Source organism: Ciconia boyciana, chromosome 6 (assembly GCF_034638445.1).
Source record: "Ciconia boyciana chromosome 6, ASM3463844v1, whole genome shotgun sequence".
Lineage (NCBI taxonomy): Eukaryota > Metazoa > Chordata > Aves > Ciconiiformes > Ciconiidae > Ciconia > Ciconia boyciana.
The window spans coordinates 52,302,334-52,322,550 of NC_132939.1; the positions used below are offsets into that span (position 1 = coordinate 52,302,334).

The following is a 20,217-nucleotide window of genomic DNA, read 5'->3' on the forward strand; positions in this document are numbered from 1 at the left end:
TAAACTAATATCTAAACCATTCATATTCTGCATGCGCTTCTGAGACATTCTAAAGCTTATATTGCTCTTATACAGTCTCACATACTTACTAAGAAATGAATCCGTGATCTACTTAGTTCAATCTAGATCATCAGTGGCCAGACCTCCCCTGGGTTTCAAGGGATAGATTTTAGCCAGCTGAATCTATTTTTCCTCACAGTTCTGGTTGTAACTCTAACTTTGTTACTGGAACAATAATAGAACTGTAAAACAAGTGCTTGCTCTGATGTTTGGATTATTTTTAAATTACAGAGGGGAAGAAAAGGTATTTAAGAATTTTGTGTTTACTATAACAGTGAGGGGAAATTTATTTCAAGTAATACCTTATTTTTTCCCCATTTTTTTGTTCAGAACTTTATTTCAAAATTTCCAGAAACTGACATATTTTCGAATGTTTTAAAGCTGTGACTTGCCCTTTCAGGAAAGTCCACGGGACAGTGTCTAGAGCTTTTCATCCTACTGACACAGACTATTTTATTTGCTTGAGGAATCTTAACCATAGTTATACAGATAAAAGTACCATGCACAGATTCTTCTTAAAATATTTCAGTTTGACTGTAGCACAATGACACAACCCTCAAGCACTGCAGAGGTAAGTTTGGACTTTTGAAAGCCCGACTCCATTCCCATTGTTAATGGATAGGAGTTCTGCTACTAATGTCATCAGGAGCTAGATGGGACTCGCAGTTGGAAGCCATGGGACTTCCAACTCACACACTCACATGGGACTCACAGCTGGATCTCAAGTCAGGAAGGAAATAATGTCCTTTGCACAGTGTTAGTGCCTCTGCCTTTCAAAGGGGTTTTCCTCAGGATGAGATGAAAGTAAGTCTCAGTCATTTTACCAAGGGCAGATATATCTTCCTTAAATTTCTCTACTAGCTTTAAAAAAAGATAGGTAATCACATTCTGTTTGCAAAATGGCAAAAAAGTTTTGCTGAAAAATACTTACTGTATTCGACACCAGAGACACGTATATTCCTTTGATGAGCAAAGCAAACCTATGTGGAGTTTAAATATCACCTTATCTATCTCTGATCGTTCTGGATGACAGATATTGTATACGCATAGGTGACAGCTTTGGTATGTAATTGGAAACACCCAGTTAAAAGATACGAAGAAAGCAGTACAGGTAAGTTGGGTTTGTGGATTTTGACAGGTTCCAGGTTTGCTAAAAAAAATAACACTCTTTTTTACTGTATAGGTAACATAATTTCAAAGGGAAATTGAGGACAGTCAGAACTTTTAGCTACAGGTAGTTGAACTGTTACTTAAAACCACTACATACCAGCAGACAGAAGGATGAGCAAGCATATGAAAAGTCAGTGGTGCTCACTTGCTGTATGATGAGATTGTATCAGGGGTTATTGAGTTAAAAGTCAACAACAAGAAGTTGGGTAACACAATTGATAGAAGCTCTTACAAAGGTACTTCACAGCATAATCGTATGCAAAGGACCACAGTAAATGCAAGTCATGAACTGCCAGCAGAAAGAGCACTTTGTCAGTATCAACAGCAGATCTGAAGTTAAGAAATGCAGCCCTCTGCATTTTGCAAAAAAGAATAATCAAGTCAGCCAGTATTTTTGTCCTTTAGTTACTAAAGAATTCTGTCAGCTCCCAGAGATAACTCATCCTGCCTGTTACAGGTGGGAAGGGGAATGCAATGCAACAAAGAGGATTTGGGGTTTAAGTTGATCATGCCAGTAATAAGCAAGAACATTAAGAATATACAATGAAGAATTTATAAAAGGAAGTACCTACCAGTTCCTTTACCTAAGCAAAAATAATAATTCACAGATAATGTAAGTACATAATTTTACTTATGTTTTGGCATCTACCTTGCACATGTTACTTAGTTTGGTTTATTTAATCACTGCTTGAATGGCTGCTTCAAGGGAGGAAAAAATAAGCAAAAATAAAGCCAGCATGAGAAATAAAGTCACCGTAATGAAAGCTAAGCCTGAGGAATAATCTAGTAACTGCCCTATAAATTTAAAGTGAAAATAATGATAAATAACAATCTTCCATCTTCGAATAAAGTTAGGCACAAAACTCATTCTTGTCACACCCCAATGATCAGGAGCTGCACATGGAACTGTGGCATTATTAGCAGAAGAAGAACAGATATTTTAAAATCTACTCCTGATGAAGTAGGTAAGGTTTGTTAGTGTCACATTTTGGGGTGTTTTGTTGTTTTTTGGTTAATTTTTAATTTTTTTGTCAAAATAAAGGAAGAGCAGGAGCTCTGACAGTGCAGATGCACTTGCTTTCCCTAGGAAGAAGGAACATTTTGTCTTGGAAAATTGAATGGAAATTTTTTTTACTTAGGGAAATTCCCTGGGAAGCTTGTGTTTGCAATTTACAGATAATTGTGAAATTCCTTGAGAAGCTACAAACATTTTGTGAGAAAGGAGAATTGGAAAAAAAGGAGGAAAAACCCAAGTAATTTCCCATTATTTTTTATTTTTAATCTGCAATAATTTAAAAAACCAAAGTATTTCTAACAAACACTACCAAAAGTAATTTACCCTATTACCTAGGCACAAGTGGCATATAAAGAAGTTTTGCCCAAGTTTTCAACTAGTCTGAAACAATAGCTTGGATTCATTCTGGGGAAATATGAGCTAAAAAAGGCAGTTAAGCAATGGAGTCTACGCTACCCTCCATACTGACATTTCCGACGCATAGACAAACAAAGAGAACAGCAAATCCAGCCAAAGCATCTTTACTGGGACTGGCTCTGTTTAGTTCTTTCCAAATCCTAAAGGTTTCAACCACTCCTTAAGGTTTCCCACCAAGGTGGCTGCGAACTCTTCTTCTCTCTTATGCACCTCCATCTCGCGCATTTGCTGGCTAGTGTTATGGGATGGGGTTTTCAATTGGCCTTCCGATCAGAACAGACCATTAAGCCCCACGGGCCAGGACTAGCAGCACCTTAATCTGGCCAAAAAAATGGGGAAGCATGGCCTACACAGCACAAAGAGCACTGAAGATCAGAGCTTCATAAGCTGGGATTACCTGGGAGCCCATGTAAACGCTGTTCAGCGGCCTCTGTAGCAGTGAACATTTGGGGCAGAGGAAAAGAAAAAAAGGCCTAATACGTAAAAATTACCAAGGATATTTTGTGAAACATCTTTCGCAGAATAACCTGGACCAAATTACAAGGCCTATGCCACACAGCTGGTGAGATTCTCTGAGGAGTGAAACTCCATCAACCTCACCTCAGTGGATTTGCCCTCGCAGGCTCAGTAGGTCTACTGCACTGCGGCAGGACGTGGACATAGACACAAACCACTCACGCACTACGGATAACCAAAGAAAATGACAAACATCATGGTGGAGGCTGTCTGCTGCATGTACTGAAATGGTAGTTCAGAGAGCTCTAATATTCTATCAGCTTCCAAGCTTGTGCTCTTCCAAAGGGTTGCTGTAACTGGTAACACCTTACTCATGTGGAAGGTGATTATATATGATAGAGCTTCTTGCACTTTGCCAAGATGCACACTGGCAGACGCATTGGCCACTTTGGTAGAGACTATGCCTACTAAAGTGGACACAGAAGTCCTCCTAAGTAAACATTTAAAAGGTATTTTCCAATGGATGTACATAGTAAGAGCAAGAGCTCACCTTCAAAGCACAACCAACTCCTTGCTGCATGTAAGGCACTACTGGCTTTGCTTGCTTTCATTTAATACCTTTGTAAGTCAGTATTTTCTTTCCTACATATCCAGACTACCACTGCATTTGCTTTTAGATTCTCTCAGGGAACTGTATGGGGATATGGTCTGCCAAAAATATATATGCTGGATCTCATGTTAGAGACATGCTACACGCTGTGCAGCTTTGAAGCGTTATTTTTCCCTGCTGTCTTCGGGTGGGTCTTAGACTTGTCAGCCACAACATGGAAAATACGGATGGTAAACAAGCTAAAAGTGGTGTGAATAAAGTAAATAAAAAGCTACTGTCAAAACACATCCAATTATGCTCTGCTGTGGAGATTTAACACCAGAGGATGATTTTCAAAGTAAAAATAGCGTGGGATGCCTTTTCCATTTGTAGATTAGTTTGGAACGAAAGGCCTATTTGTGCAATTTAAGCCAAATGCACTACAACATAATGATGCTCTCCTCAATTGCTATTCTTTATTCATGGAAAGTGGTGGATTTGTCGTGTTTGTTAAATACTTTTCAGTAGGGGTTTTTAATCCAAATGACTTAATTCAATTGTACTTTATTTTATACATTAAAAATAATTACATGTAATTACATGGGAACAGCAACACATCGATACCTTGTGCAGGAACAAAATACACTAATACATTCAGTCACACTGTTGAAAAAGAATAACACAGTAAACTTTCCAACTGATGGGAGCTAACACATCAGAAATCACAGATTTCAGCTTCTTAGTCCAATGCTATGGTTTTGGCCTCCTTTCTGAAAAACAGATTAGTCAAAACACTCCACCTAATCACAACTGCAAATTTAACCCAAGACCAAACTTTTTCTTACTCTGTTTTGACACTAATGGCAGTCTGCACAACAGGACAACATACTGCATGTCATTCGCACACAGTCTGGGGAACAACAAAACCAAAGACCACTAAGATATTGAAGAAATAAACAGCTCAGACAGCAAGGAAGTGCCAACAGAAGACCAGCACCTTACAGAAGAACCCTTAACTCCTACCTACAGTAACTAAAGAAAACCAGTTAAGAGGTTTAATTTATTATGCAAGGATCCACTACTAGAGGTCCTCTATATGAATGATGAAAACCACCTTTTTTAGGTAGTTTTAGGCCTTTCACTTAGAGCACCAAAGGAACTCTTCTCATGAAAATATACATTTGAGTAAAAACTTCTTGGAAAGAAGCAGTCTGGCTTCTCAATATATAGGCAGAAGCACATAATTTCTGCAGATAACTGTTAACAGGAGACTGCACCACCTCCCGTGGCTGCCCTGTAGACCTCCCTGGAAGGGAGGTGAAAGCTGGAAGGGGAAATCAACCTTCTTGCACCTGAACAGGTCTAAAAACATCCCCTGCCAGCCTGACTGGAGCATCTCTCTCTATGCAGGAATGACAGCTCTGTGTGAGCAGCACTCCTACTCTTCAGTGCAACAGAAGAAGGCTGCACGGATGCTGTGGTAAATTCCCCCTGCTGCACGTGATAAGCAGAAGTTATTCTCATGAGATGTCATGAAAGCTCGACATGACAGGTCCTATTTAGCCCTGTGTATCTGAGGAGAGCGGTAAGCACCAAGAAACAGGGTGTCATTTTTACAGTAACTGATAACGGAAGTATCCAGTTTTGAGAGGACCAGATGATTTTCTAAGAGGCATGGTGCATCCAGACTGACCTTCCTAAAGAAATTCTGAATCTTAATATCCCCGAGAGAAATAAGACAAAACTGTCTGCTGAACCTGCTCTATTGCAGAGAGTCCCCTAACTTCTCTTTTAAAAGCTTTTAAAGCCTCCCCCCGCCCCCTTTTCAAGGATTAGAAGAGGGGATATTGCAGGAGCCCTTAAATATGAGCAGACATCATGCAGACCTGGAATATATTCATAGCAAGCTATTTCTAATACTGCCTAGGGCTGGAGAAGAGAATAAGAAGAATTAGAAATGTCTGCATTAACTAATTATAAATGCTTTTCTCTGAGACAGAGCAAAAAGAACATAAGCAAGGGAGGGGTAAAATCCCTAATTTCCCAAATCTACATTAGCAGGTAGCTGGTAAAGATCCTCTTCTACCTGCTGGGAAAAAACATAAGAAGAAGTCCTCAGAAATGCATAAAATTTAACCATATACAGCCTTACAGCATAGCAATTTGGAATGTCTACACAGAAGGAAGTTTTCAAGTGGCGTGGAAAGAAAAATGGTTCTATCTCCTTGAGTCAACCCTGATTATGAAACTGGGTCTAAGCAGGAAATGCAGACAAACCAGGACCAGCAGGACCACAAGTGTGGGAACAGTGACTTTCCATTTGTAGACACTGAAATTGTAAGGGACCAGCTGTATCAGCTGAAGTCCATGAGGCCTGATGGGATTCATCCCAGAGTACTGAAGGAGCTAGCAGATGTTATGGCAGGACCCCTCTCGATCATCTATCAAAGGTCTTGGGAGTCTGGGGAGGTCCCTGCTGACTGGAAGCTAGCCAATGTTATTCCAATCTACAAAAAGGGTGTGAGGGAAGACCCAGGGAACTACAGACCTGTTAGTCTAACCTCAGTTCCTGGAAAAATTATGGAGAAGATTACACTGGGTACTATTGAAAGGCATTTAAAGAATAATGCAATCATCAGGCACAGTCAACATGGGTTCACAAAGGGAAAGTCCTGTTTAACTAATTGGTATCCTTCTATGATAAGGTCACCTGCCTAATGGATGAAGGGAAGGCAGTGGATGCGTTTTTTCTGGATTTTAGTAAGGCTTTTGATACTGTCCTGCACAGCATCCTTCTGGACAAGTTGTCCAACCGTGGAATGAGCAGGATTACGGTGCGCTGGGTGAAGAACTGGCTGAAGAGCAGAGCTCAAAGGGTTGTAGTGAATGGGGCTACATCTGGCTGGCAACCAGTCACCAGCGGTGTTCCTCAGGGTTCAGTTCTAAGGGACAGTTCTATACCACACATTTATCAATGATCTGGATAGAGGAGTTGAATGCACCATTAGCAAATTTGCTGATGATACCAAACTGGGAGGTGCTGTTGACTCTCTTGAGGGACAGGAGGCCTTGCACAGGGATCTAGATAGATCTGAGCATCGGACAATGATTAATGGGATGGAATTTAACAAGCCACAATGCCAGACTCTGCACCTGGGATGGAGTGCCGCCGGGCACAAGTATAAGTTGGGAGAGGAGTGGCTGGAGAGCAGCCCTGCAGAAAGGGATCTGGGGGTGCTGGTTGACAGCAGGCTCATAGGAGTCAGCAGTGTGCCCTGGCAGCCAAGAGGGCAAACCGCATCCTGGGGTGCATTAAATACAGCATAACCAGCTGGTCAGAAGAGGTGATTATCCCACTGTATTCAGTGTTGGTGCGGCCTCACCTTGAATACTGTGTGCAGTTCTGGGCCCCACAATTTAAGAAGGATGTGAAGGTCCTTGAGCGCGTCCAGAGGAAGGCAACAAAGCTGGTGAAAGGGCCAGAAGGCATGTCCTGTGAGGAGCGACTAAGGACTTTGGGCTTGTCTAGTTTGGAGGAAAGGAGGCTGAGGGGCAACCTCATTGCTCTCTACAGCTTCCTGAGGAGGGGAAGTGGAGAGGGAGGTGCCCATCTCTTCTCCCCGGGATCCAGTGACAGGACATGTGGGAATGGCTCAAAGCTGCATCAGGGGAGGTTTACATTGGACATTAGGAAGCATTTTTTTACCGAGAGGTTAAACACTGGAACAGGCTTCCTAGAGAGGTGGTCGATGCCCCAAGCCTATCAGTATTTAAGAGGCATTTGGACAATGCCCTTAATAAGATGCTTTAACTTGGTCAGCCCTGAATTGGTCAGGCAGATGGACTAGATGATCATTGTAGGTCCCTTCCAACTGAAATAGTCTATTCTATTCTAACTTGGAGAAAATATTCAGACCACTGTGTCCTCCATTTAGATTGGACACCTCATAAAAATTATATATAATTAATGATCCAGTAGTCCCACAGCTCTGCAATCCCCACTGGAGCAGAATACAAGTCCTGGCTAAAGCCAGCAGCAAAGCCACTGACGATGGTTGACCCCCAACTGCTAGCAAGGCCAGACTGTGGTAAAGCGAGATGGAGAGGAACTCTGCAGACTTCTGGAGGATGACCCTCAGGGTTGCATCCCTTCAGTGCAGCAAGTGTGAAAACCAGCTGAAACAGTTGCCCATCAAAAAAAAAAGGGTTTTATTCCAATTAGTGTCTTCCCCTCTATGCATTTTAAGCATCAAGAGTACACGAATGTCATAGGTTCTCTCTTTCTCTCCATTTATTGGATGGAAATACTGCACCCAAAGGGCTAGACACTGATTCTGAAAAGGGATAAAAAAATAAAGAGCAAATGGGAAAAAAATCCCAAGTAAATAGTAACGGAATAAGCAGCTATCAAGATACTTTATTTCACTGCCTTGCAGTCATTTATTGAGATCAGAGGGTGTAATTGGAACAGCCCAGCAAAACAGGGTCAGTGCTAATTATGAAACCCCACCCAGAATACCCAACTGCCTGAGCTGAAATAGCTTTTGCAGATACTGAGAGTTCTGAAAGAAAAGGGCACTGGCAGCACACTTGACCAAATTAATCGCTGTTGTGACTGACTGAAAATGGAGCTACACCTGAGGCAAACTGTTCTTCCACCAATAAACCATCACTGCTTTAATTAAAGCAAACCACTGAACCACAGTTCTTATTGCCATCACTAGATGTCTCTTACTGCCCTGCTTTCTGAAAAAGTTGAATATCTTCAAACAACATTTTACCCTTGAACGTTTCAGTATAACCTTGAAATAGAAACTGTAGTGAAGGAAACTGCCTCACAAGGACCTAAGTTAATAACAAAACGACAGCTATATGTTTAGATACCTTTCAGAATTTGCTTTAATGTTATTTATATTCTTCTCACTGGTGTTTAATCCAGGAAAAGGTCTTTAGGAAGAGGGAGGGAGGGAGGAGCAGGAGAAAGCATTTGCACTTAGAAAAACAGGTCACTGTAGGAGGTTCTCACCATAAAGTGCCTGCAATTTGCTAGTGAAAATAAAACCACTTTTTACAAACCAGTGTGCAACAGACAGATATGCCATGACTATCTTGCAAAGAATGGTAACCCAAGAATTTTAGGTGGCAGAGTTTTATTTCATTTAGAACCTCACAAGTATTAGCAAGCAGCAAAGTATCTGTTGACCAGAGCTTATATATACTTTTACATTCTCTGCAAAATACTGATTTATTTCATCAAGATCGCGCAATGAGCCATTCTTACCTTACTGCAACGGCCATGCTTCCTATAGGGTTGATTGGCAATGGCCTGGCTCCAGGAAATATTCCTCTACTCAGAACTCGAGCTCCATTTTGTATCACTCCCGGAGGAACTAAAAAGAAACCCCAAAAAAAGAACATTTTTTTTTAAAGGAAAAGTTAGAAAAATGTAGGAGCAAAATGTGGAACTTAAGCTTTTCAATGAACTGAGAAAACATTAGAGAGGCTCGTGTAGTACACTGCTTACCTTGAACATCTCAGCCTCAATTCTTGTGAATGCCATGCTATTTTCATGGCAAAAAAATTAACAGCAACCAACGATAACATGGCTTGTGGAAGCCACTGCCTGACTCAGTTGCTGCAGATCACTCCTTGTACAACTGAATCACTTTTGTAATCGCCGTTCTGCTGCAAATGCATGCGCTTAGAGCCAAAACCAGCTACGAGCATAGATATAACTACTTCGTCTACAACAAGAAACAACGACCCTTTACAGATAAACAGAATATAAGCACTTCACTGCAAGAACATAGGTCATAGCTTTCTATCATCCCAGCTTACTTTCTGAGCAGCAATCTCTTGGCCTCTGTCTCCTGCAAAATAAAATACTAACTACAAATGTGGATGTACCAGGAAAGCAGAGAAAAGAGGCTAAAAAGGCATTAGCTCCATACCACTAATTAGCCCCTCTCTCTTGCCACTGGTGACCTCTGTCACCCAGCCTGACAGCAGCCACGCGCCCCCAGCACACGGCCGGGTCACAGCCGAGCCTCCCCCATTCAACGCGGCGCGCTGATGCCGTTGACACCGAACTGTGTAGGTACTGGCCACTACAGATGACAGATTTCACTGGGGCCTTTTAACTTGGCTGTACATCGAAAACTGCAGCTCTGGCCAACAAGCTTTTAACCTACAACCAAATACTACTGTTCTATCCAGGCATGTTTCTGTGCGCTGCTCAGCCTAGGGCAGCCAACCCCCCAGCGGAAGGAATAGCAGAGGAAGCGCTACCAAGGCACCACCAAAGGAAGACTGTCCTTAGCAGGTCCTCAGCATTTTCCTCCTCCACTGTGGGATGCAGGACTACTGAACACAGTCCTTATCCTAGGCACTTACCAGGGATTTATGTGTAATGCCATTTGTTTGCACAGCTATTATGTCCCTTCAGGCTGGAACAGTAACCTCCAACAGCTTCAACCCGAACTTGCTTCTTTAACATCCACAGCTAGCCAGTTTGCTCACTTTTTCTTTACTATAAGTCATCATCCATACTGTAACTACCCCTGATGGGGAATGTCCAAAAAGAGAATGATGATCATTACTCTGGATGTATTATTTTTAAACATACAGATATCATATAAATACATCGGAGATAAATGTAAACCATATCTCTTTATATACACCTACAGAATTTTATTTTTAAACAAATGACAGGGAGACTAGAAAAATCATTCAGCCTAAGAATCAACACATACACTTTACATGCCCAACTTCAAACGCTCACACCTGAAGTTATTAGTGTATTCTGAGGCAGAGAAATATAGGCTCAGAAGTACATTATTTCTAAGCTGCTGAGGTACATTTCAACTTCCTATCAACACCAAGCCAGATCCACACCTCCCTTCCTGCTATCCTGATGTTCACCTTGCTTCACTCCAGACCACACAGATTAGTTCTGGGAAAATAATCTTCTTTCTCCTGCTGGCGAGAGCACATCACCCCCCTAATTAAATCCCGTCACTGCATTATACCCACCCTTGTTTCTGAGCACCTCTGAAGAATAGGTCACTTATATTTAGGTGCTTAAGTACAGCCTCAAATGGCTAAAATTACAGAACCTACTTTATAACAACTCGGGTCAGCTTTCAATGACCAAAATAATTTTAAAATTGCTTTTTGGTATTTATACTTCACTGCTTTGTCCACTTTTTCCTCCAGCACTAGAAATCGATCAGATCTGTTTAACTCAGGGGATACTATCAGGCTTTCAATGCTCCAATGTTTAGGTTTGTAGATACTGTAGAGGAATGTTATCTTGCCAAAAACTCCAAAATCTGAACTTCTTGTTATATTTGTTTCAATAGCACGAGCTTAAGATGGCCAAAATACCAGTGTCATAAAAGAAAAGCAGTCTGCTCAAGGATATGGCTAACCTAAAATGCACAGATAACAGGTAAATTCAAAGCAACAGATAAACCTGCTAAATATCAAAAGATTGATAAAAAGACATAATTTCCAATGGGCATCGTTTTTCCAATAGGCTTTCAAGAGAGGCAGATTTTGTATTGCACTATACAGTACAATTTCCCTACATTTACAAAGTCCTGTTAAAAGAAATGAACCAGGAGTTTTGACCAAGAAAGATCTGGGAATTTTCTCTTTACTCTGATACAATCCATAGGGTTTCATACTGAAATGAAACATTTATGCATATACACAGAGCCACACGTCAGTTAGCTATGGATGTTGCCTAAATATATATACATATAAAACTTCAAAGCAAACACACTGACAGTTCTACTGCAAAAAGAGAGCAACAGGCTCCTTGATGCCCAAACTCTTCTTTCCACGGTTATCTAATTATCCTGGTCTGTTGGCAGACGTAGCTGATGCTTATCTTACCCTTTCTGCTCTCCTACCTTCTCTTTCTGCCTTATTGACAAGTCCCATTGCTTCTTTAAAAAATCCTGTTCACTTCCCCATCACTTCTCTAAAAACATTGTCTCATGTCTTTCCTTCTTTACCTTCTCCGAGTTTCCTTTTTTCCTGCACTCCTATATATGTAAGATACACTGCCAAGTCTCATAGCTTAGGCTTTCTATATATTGACATCCCCACTCGAACCCATCCTCCATCTTCCTTAACCCTTTGCAGGTGTGCTATTCAGGAACACTCTCTTCCAAAGCTTCACATTTAAAAACATCCCCACCTCAACACACACACACTCCACATCTTCCTTTCAGGAATTAACAACTGTTCTAAAAAAAAACCAACCAAAACCGTAGAAATTTGCTGTCCTCTGAAAATATCCCCAAAGAGACAACTTGGTACCTATTCCTGCCTATGAAATTCACTTCAATTATGTTCTGTTCAGCGTGCCACCACTCCTTGAAAGGCTTCAATGGGACTATTTGTGCCAGAAGAGGCCTTAGCTTTTCTCTGAAGTACACCACAGCTCTGTATATTGAAATCACCACTCAGAATTCAGTAACTATTTCAGCTTGCAACAGCAGTGTTATTGCTAATGATTTTTATTTTTGTTTCCCCAAACTCTGTGAATTACGATGCAGCAATACCACTACATCACTAGTTAAGTTACGCAGACAAACAGATGCAAGGGATCAACTGAAGAAGGACACTGGGTGATGCAGTGTATCCTTTCAGTAAACATCTGGAAGCATAATGGAAAAAAAAAAACACTGCAACTTTGCTGGTAAATTAGTTTCTGTAGCATTCTAAACCTAAAATGAAAAGCAGGATCAAAATAATTCAGTGGTAGAAGTTACTAATTTCTAGTTATCCACATAATCAATGTACCCCTGTAAGACTGATCCCTATTGCTCACACATCTCTTCTTACAGCATCTAAAGCATCGATACCCACCCTTCCCAAAATGACACTAATTACTTTATTTTTAAAAAAATCTATGTACATAAACTGCTAATACATTGTCCCTGGCACCCAGATACTTTCCCTGCCTTTGTGCAGGCTGTATGAAGATGGCTATTTATTATCCAAGGAATTATTTTCACACATTGGTACTTTCGAAGGGTTGTGGATTATTTACTGGAAAATACGTGGCGCTTTTATTCCAAAGATACATTTATGCCTTACAAGCTTTAATTACGTTTCAAACCCATACTTTGAGGTGAGGTATTTATATTTTAGATTGAAGATTCAAGGTGTGGAGGTAAGATAATTTGCGCTAAGCCATATCATCAATCAGTGCCAGTCTGGACTAACACCTTACAGTCCAGACTCCTCTTTTCTAATGCTTCTTTAACCAACAGTACAGGCAGGTTACATGGTTCCTAATTCCTAGGCAGAAGTGTGAAATGTAATTTACACCTTTTCTGTGCAAGTGCCGAGAGACGTTTATGTCTGAGAAACTCAGCTCAAGAAAACAATGCAAAAAGATCTGTGCATCTCTTTGATAAAGGTTTCCTCTTTCACAAAATGTTCCTAGTGAAATGCAAAGAGTCTGAAACAACAAAATCATTATTCACCTTTCATCACGGCTACGTTTTCAAGGAGGCATTGGATCTCATTCTGCTCTCAGGAAGCTTAAACCCGGGAAGTACTTCCACTGGAGTAGAGTTAAACCGTGTACAGAGAATCTGCCCCTAATCTCCTGCATGAACGGGGAAATAATTTTTGGATCTTATGCTGGTCTGGTGGAATTCCACAACCTGAGTAGGATCTGTCAGCATTTCAAGTCTCCACTGGCTAACTGTGGAGAGAAGCAATGCATCCAATGTCAAAAATCAAGACTGCATCTCTGAAATTCTCCAAGGGGGAAAATAATCTGTCTTTTGTAGCAAACTTTGAACTTACAGTTTAACAGACAGTAAAGTGAATGCCATGTAGGAGAACATATCAGAATCTGAATCCATCAAAACACTACATTCAGATAACATTAAAAAGATCCAGCAGAAGCCCTCAAAAGTCCAGTGTTGTTCTGTAGCCCATATTCAGCCTCTGAAGGTGGAAAGTAAGTAGAAGGCCACATGATCACTCCACAGCCAGTGCAGGATCGTTTTAATTCAGAGCATGGTCTTGCATGAGCATTAGCTGAGTAGAATATCCCAAACTATGGACTTCTTTCATCACATCCCTTGACAGATTGCATCCATAATCTCTTATGTGCAAGCGTGCCTGCAGGTAAAGCAAACTTCCCCCATCCTGCTGAGCGAACAACCTCATCCAAGACCTTTGCAACAATCAAAACCATGTTAGACTGGGTCCTTCCCTGAAGATTTGATTGCCTAATGCACAATATAGCAATTTGGCAAAATTGAAATGGAAAAGGAGGAGGAAATACTCAATGGATAGAGCATTCAGACACACTGACACCCCAACAGCTCACTAAATAAGGAAACCAACTTGGTTAAATGTTGGCAAGTGGAAGTTAAATGAAACATCAGTGGCTGAGAGTGATTTGTTGTAAATCAAGGAAATTAAAAAGAAAGGGGTAACAAACACGTTCTTTATGTCATCTGGGAAACAAGAATACAGTAAATTAAACTGTCTAGCTCAAGGTAGCCAACATGTAGACTAGTGAGGAAGACTGAATAGTATTTATTGAAAACAAACTTTAAAAAAAAGTGGAATATTAGAGTACGAAGGTATCCTGTAGGGACAGACTGGTTCTCTGCCTCTTCTGTCATCATGTCACACCTGCATTTACGTCAGGGCTCTCTTCCCTGACCCATCTCTTATAGCACAGAAGAAATCATTATAGACAAGAGCTACTGAGTTTCTGCTAATACCTGTCAGCTTCAGCTTCTTTATGCCAATCTCTCTTCCAGGACAGTGTTTAGCAGAATACTTTATCTCAGGCTACAAGAACTGAAAATAGGAAATTGCTAATGATGTATAATTGATGGGACATCAGTAGTTGCCAAAAGCAAATGTTATCTGCCAAACGTGTAGCTTTATTCACTTCAACTCTCTTATCCCAGGCATAAATCTGATGCCATCTGCCTAACAACTTCTATTTTACTGCTCAAGGACAATTTTACAGCTCTTAAATTCCATAGTCTGTAGTCCTAACAAACTGCAAATCAAGGATGCGTCCCACAAGCCATTCACCCGAACAACAGTTTTGGGGGTGGGATGACGACACACAGACGGGACGGCACAGGACGACGATGGGACGATGACAGTACACGGAGGACAGAGGACAGAGAGAAATGTATGCTGATAATCTGATCACACTCATACCTTGTTTAAGGACATTTAATAAAAATAATTCAATCTTCTGAGTTATTTTTTGTGTAAGTAGAAAACCACAGCTAGCAATTCTTCATTTTGGTGATGCTGGAACTACTCCACAACAAACTAAACCATGCTGCTAAATCAAAATATGAGGAGTAGGGAGAAAGAAGTAGAAAGTATTTCATGAAAGTAAGTTTTCTTTCCAATTCTATTTCCTCACTTTAATGACTTAATACTGAAACATTGAAGTAAAAAAAAAAGAAAAAGTCCTCTTTAATAGGTTGAGGATGCCATTCCCCAAAAAATCCCAGCAACTGGAATGGAAACTTTCAACCCTATGAAAATGCCTTTTTCAAATTTTCACTTTGATACAGAACTGTCAGCAAAAATAGCTTTATGAAACATTTTACAGTCAATGATTTATAATTTTCTGATATAAAAAGTTAGACTGGAAGCTGTCTAATAAGTTATATTAAGTGACTTGTCCACAAGCAGTACAAACAGAACATTACAGTTATCAAGTTTCATATACAATAAAAATGTCCCAAGAAAACAGCATGTTCTATTTGATCCTATTTGGAGGATTTCTGTCTGTTATTAAGGCAATTTTATATCTTTTTTTTGGTCTTGATTCTTGTAAATGTATTTTCCACATATACAAGCCACCTGCATTAGCTTAAAAAGCAAATTTCATCAGGGTACTATTTTAGAAGTATAGAGGTACAGTATTAGTAGATCTCTTTAGGGAATTACTCTCCTCCCATCAAATTTGAAATATATGTAACTATTCTGAGTTTTATATGCTTTGAGACAAAGACTAATAAAGATTTCCAAACCAGAGAGACATTGATCTCACCCTTGGAAAGCCTGCTTTTTAAGAACCACCCAGCAAAACTCCATGCTCCTATCTTCCCAAACATCTTTATCACAGCGCTTCAGTCTCCTGTAAGGAACCACCCACAAAACCAGTGTTGCAAAGTCTCCTGAAGGCCACCACTTTCCAGCTAACCTGGGTGAGCAGTATCAAAAACAGAAGACGGATGTTCAGAGCTGAGGACTCTCAGTTTCCCGGTTTCTACCCAGACCCTGTCTGCAAGCACTGTTTATAGCTGTTTGCAGTATTAAACTTCAGCTTGAGCAATGTACTTACATTTGTGTGCAATTCCCAAATTATATAGCAACGGGCAAAGGACTACTCATGAATTTGAAGCTATGTATAAATTGCTGAGTCAGGAGCTTCTTGAATTAAATCAAGATTTCCAGTATAATCACTTTGACCGCAGCGTTGTTTCACTAGCAGCAGCAGCGATACACTACACACACTCCCTTCTTACTGGTCCTTCCCTCACAGCAACTGGTTCCAAGTTCAGAATGACCTCACCAATTAGGAAGGTATTGCTACTTAAAATGCTTACAGTGACTTGAATCTCAGGAAGTCCCAACCCACTGCAAAACCACCAAAACCAATCTCCATTTTATTCATGGCAAAACACAATGGTTTGGCAAGACTAAATGACATGCCCAGGACAATACACTCCTAAGAGTCAGGAATGCTACACTGGAGTGACAGCTGGTAACATTCACTTTCAAATCATTGGTAAGAATTGAAGTCTTGAAAATCATAATAATTGTACAAAACTAACCCACGCACTTCACTGAGTTAGTAGCCATGACTTCTACATTGAGCTTTACCATTTGTTCACCATCTCCTTTTCCTCTGTCCTCTCTGGGAACTAGATTCCCATCAGGGAAAACAGGCCCAGAAATTTGACCCAACTTGCCCAAGACAGCGCAGCCAGTACCCAGGCCCCTGCAAGTCAAAATACAGTTTTCAATGCAAGTCACGTATTTTGGAATTAATATTCATGTACTGGCTACTAATAAAATCCAAAGCATTCGTAACTTGTGATAGCTGCTACTGAAGAAAGCAGGTGTTTCAGTTGCTGTTTCTTTTTAAACATAATCAAACCATACAAAACTTGATGAAATACAAGGACTTCCATAAACTGAAGCAAAAAAAGTATTAAAACTATGTTCCTACATGCCCTTTCTTAGCATGTATCTTTCACAGTATCTTTCATGCTTTATTCTTGGTGCCAGCTGGATTTATGTTTCAGTAGAGTCTTGCACAGAGCTGGCTACTTTGAACTTCTGCCTTTAGTTACAATCTAGAAATATTTGGTCTGTGAAAATACTGCAAAGTGTTAATATTTTAGGAATTGATTTCTGATGTCAACACCCCAACTATAATTGCGTTATTTCCAACCTTTAGTGACAATGTGAACAATCAATTTCACGAGTCTATAAAGTAAAACGCCCTCAAACACAAAATAATCCTAATAATGATGTTTTACTCTTTTAGTCTGCCTTCTTTTTTGCATGAAAACTAAAGCACCGTGTGATAGGGGTAAATGGTAAGCAATGTTTGTGCCAGCTCAGACACCATTTCAAGATTTCATATAAAAGCAAAAGCTGATTTTAAAATTCATGTGTGGTTGTTAGCAGTGTTTCACACATGGGTATGGAATTCTAAACGGTCATTTAAAACCGTAAAGCTAATTAATCAATCTGTTACAAAGCAGGACTAGTTTACTCCGGATTTTCTAATGCCACTGAGATGGGATTCCTTTCTGACAGACTATATTAAAAGACTAAATTTTAATAAGACTTTGAATGATGGCTGTAGCTAACTTCTTCCTAAAGATGCTTTCAGCATCCACATTGCCTAGACAAGCACGGATTTTTATCCTGCTGCAAAGGTAGCTTTTAATCCAAGAAGATGCCTTCAAAGTCAAGAGCCAACACATGTAACTGTCCACCCAAACATGAATCCAGACTCTGTCACAATCTGCTTTAGAGGTATCCACATTTCACAACGATGGTTAAATGTCTGTAGGACAGGCAAAGGCCTTAATGGACCAGAGTTTTAAACTTTCTGACTTGTCAAGCTGTTATACCATGAAATGACACTCGGGTTCTGCCTCCATCTGACTGTCTTTTTGTTGTGGAAGTAACTGGGACACTCAGAGTCAGACTCTCAGACCAAACGGGTGTTTTCAGTCAGGTATTAATACCTTTGGCCAAACTGTAAACTATGTCTCTCCCTCTTCAGATCACTTCCAGGCAAGCTTGTCTTCAGAAGATGGGGCATTTTGCAGCCCTGATGGCTTGAGCACATGCTTGACACCACAGTCTGATACGACAAACAGAACTCTAAATCTTCAAGGGATCAAACAGTACCAGCATGCTTACTGCCCTGATCAGTCACAGCTTGATTTACAGACCACTGTAGTCACTGACAGAGTGGAGAATGAACTGTGAGCTTCTAGATGATGCTCAGCATTGCAATGAAATTTTTATAGCCCAATTGCCTTTTATGTGAAAACTAATTTTAAATGTGATTTCTCATGCAATTGTTTCTTAGCATGCAGTAGTAATTAATTTGCTTTAAGTTGCCCAAGATTTTCCTAACATGGTAGGTAAGTGAGACCCAACTGCAATTCATAGGACAGGCTGATTTACTTCCTTAGGTATCCATTCACACGTACACAAAAATATTTCTCCTTTGTAATTTAGAGGACTTCTGAGGTTACAATAAAAACTACCGCCCTGGCAGAAGTCTCTGCCCTCTGCTCCTGGCACCAGCCAATTGTACCCAACATTTGGAAGGATTCATAAACTTCTGAGCAGACCCTGCATTTCAGTTTGAAGGCACAGAGGAAGGCCTCGTTACTTGCAGACATTAAGGAGGGAGCAATGTCAATGAGGGAGCCATCTTTCTGTTTTCATCTCCCTCTTGCTTTCAATGCCCTGACACAACAGCCCACTGGGAAGGTGACATGGGGAGAGAGATATGCCAAACTTGTAGAAGGCTAGGATTTCCTTCTGCAGAGCGACCTCTACAAACTAAAATAGCAATAAGCCATTTGCCAACCTGCAAGCTATGATCCCTGTGAAATGACAGTGCCCAAGTCTCCAAATCACTTCCACGCAAACACCTGCAATGCTGGCAAACATGCACATATGATAAAAATCTGCAGTGTGTTTAGTACATGAAGCTTACTATGGATCTACTCCCTTTCTTGTCTGCAATCTTCTGCTCTCCAGTTCCTCCAGGAGTTCAGATTATTCTGCGTTTTCTCCATCCTTTTCTGTGCACATACTGCTTTATTTCTTCTTCCCTCTCTCACATAGCCTTTTACCCCTGCACTCTCATTCTACCCCAACTTCTTTTCCCCTTTTCTATGCCCCACAAACCTGGCTTCTTTAAATTTCTGATCCTTTGAAGATCTCTCATTTTATTCTCCCCACTAAGCCCAAAGATAACCTCCTCTCCCCGATAAAATATTTCCTTTTTCCTACCTACACCTAGCTGGGATTGCTCACCTTTTACCGCGTGCAGCCCCTGAAGGCTGTTTAGGAAAGGAGGACAAGGACCACTCTTCTCTCTTTCCAGAATGGACAGTTTCTTGGTACATCATGCTCTCCCCAGAGAGGAGCTTCTCAAGAGGCATTTCTCTGGCAGGGTCACAAAGCAGGCTGACAATAGCTTTCCTCGGCTGCACAGGAAATGCTTTGATGGTAATTGATTCTCTTCCCGAGGCAGAGTATCAAAGTGTGAATCAAGGCTCCCCCTGGAATTTGGATTTGGTTGTGTGAGCTAGAACAATAGTGGTGATGCTAGACAGGCTTGATAATGGCTTCTATTTTAACTTCTGCCTTTATTTTTTAGAGCTGCCTGTCACTTGGCATTACTACCGTGCTTGCTGACCAGCGATATGTTAGTTTTCTTGTACTCCCTGCTTTTGTGCAGCTGTATTCCTCTACGGATTCCTCTAATACCTTCACTGCAAGCTCTGTGGGGCAGGATGATTCCTGCCCTATTTGCACAGCCCAGTACAGTGGGGGCCAAGGCCTCTTCAGCGCTCTGTTAATATACAGCATCAAAACCTCGGGTCTGGTCACAGAACAAGGAGGACAGTATTGGCAGGAAATGAGACCCTTCCTTGCTCCCCGGAGCCTGCCTACTGCCTTGCATCAGACAGAGCAAAAAAGCAAAATGGGCAGGATGTGTGCAAGGAAGGAGTTGAAACAGTGCCCAAGTGAATGGAAAGTATCCAGATGGCTGTGGTAACTCACACGATGGGAGTCAAATCAAAACAAAATGAAAACAAAACCATATGCCATGTATGTACCCTTCGCTCTCTTGCTCTCTTTCTCTCTCTGCCTTTCTCCTGGCTGTTGCCCCAGGTCTTTCTATCAGTACGGATAATAGTATGTTGCTCAATTATGTGTA

At 40.8% G+C, this 20,217-nt stretch overlaps 1 protein-coding gene across 5 annotated transcripts in view; it reads right to left on the reverse strand.

Moving 5' to 3' along the window:
• Nucleotides 1-20,217, reverse strand: part of FOXN3 (forkhead box N3) — a 214,338-nt gene that overhangs the window by 8,076 nt on the left and 186,045 nt on the right. For all 5 annotated transcript variants that reach the window (XM_072866187.1, XM_072866189.1, XM_072866186.1 and 2 more), the window contains one exon: nucleotides 8,989-9,097. In XM_072866187.1, the coding sequence (XP_072722288.1) occupies nucleotides 8,989-9,097 (109 nt within the window). The remainder of the gene's footprint in view (nucleotides 1-8,988; nucleotides 9,098-20,217) is intronic.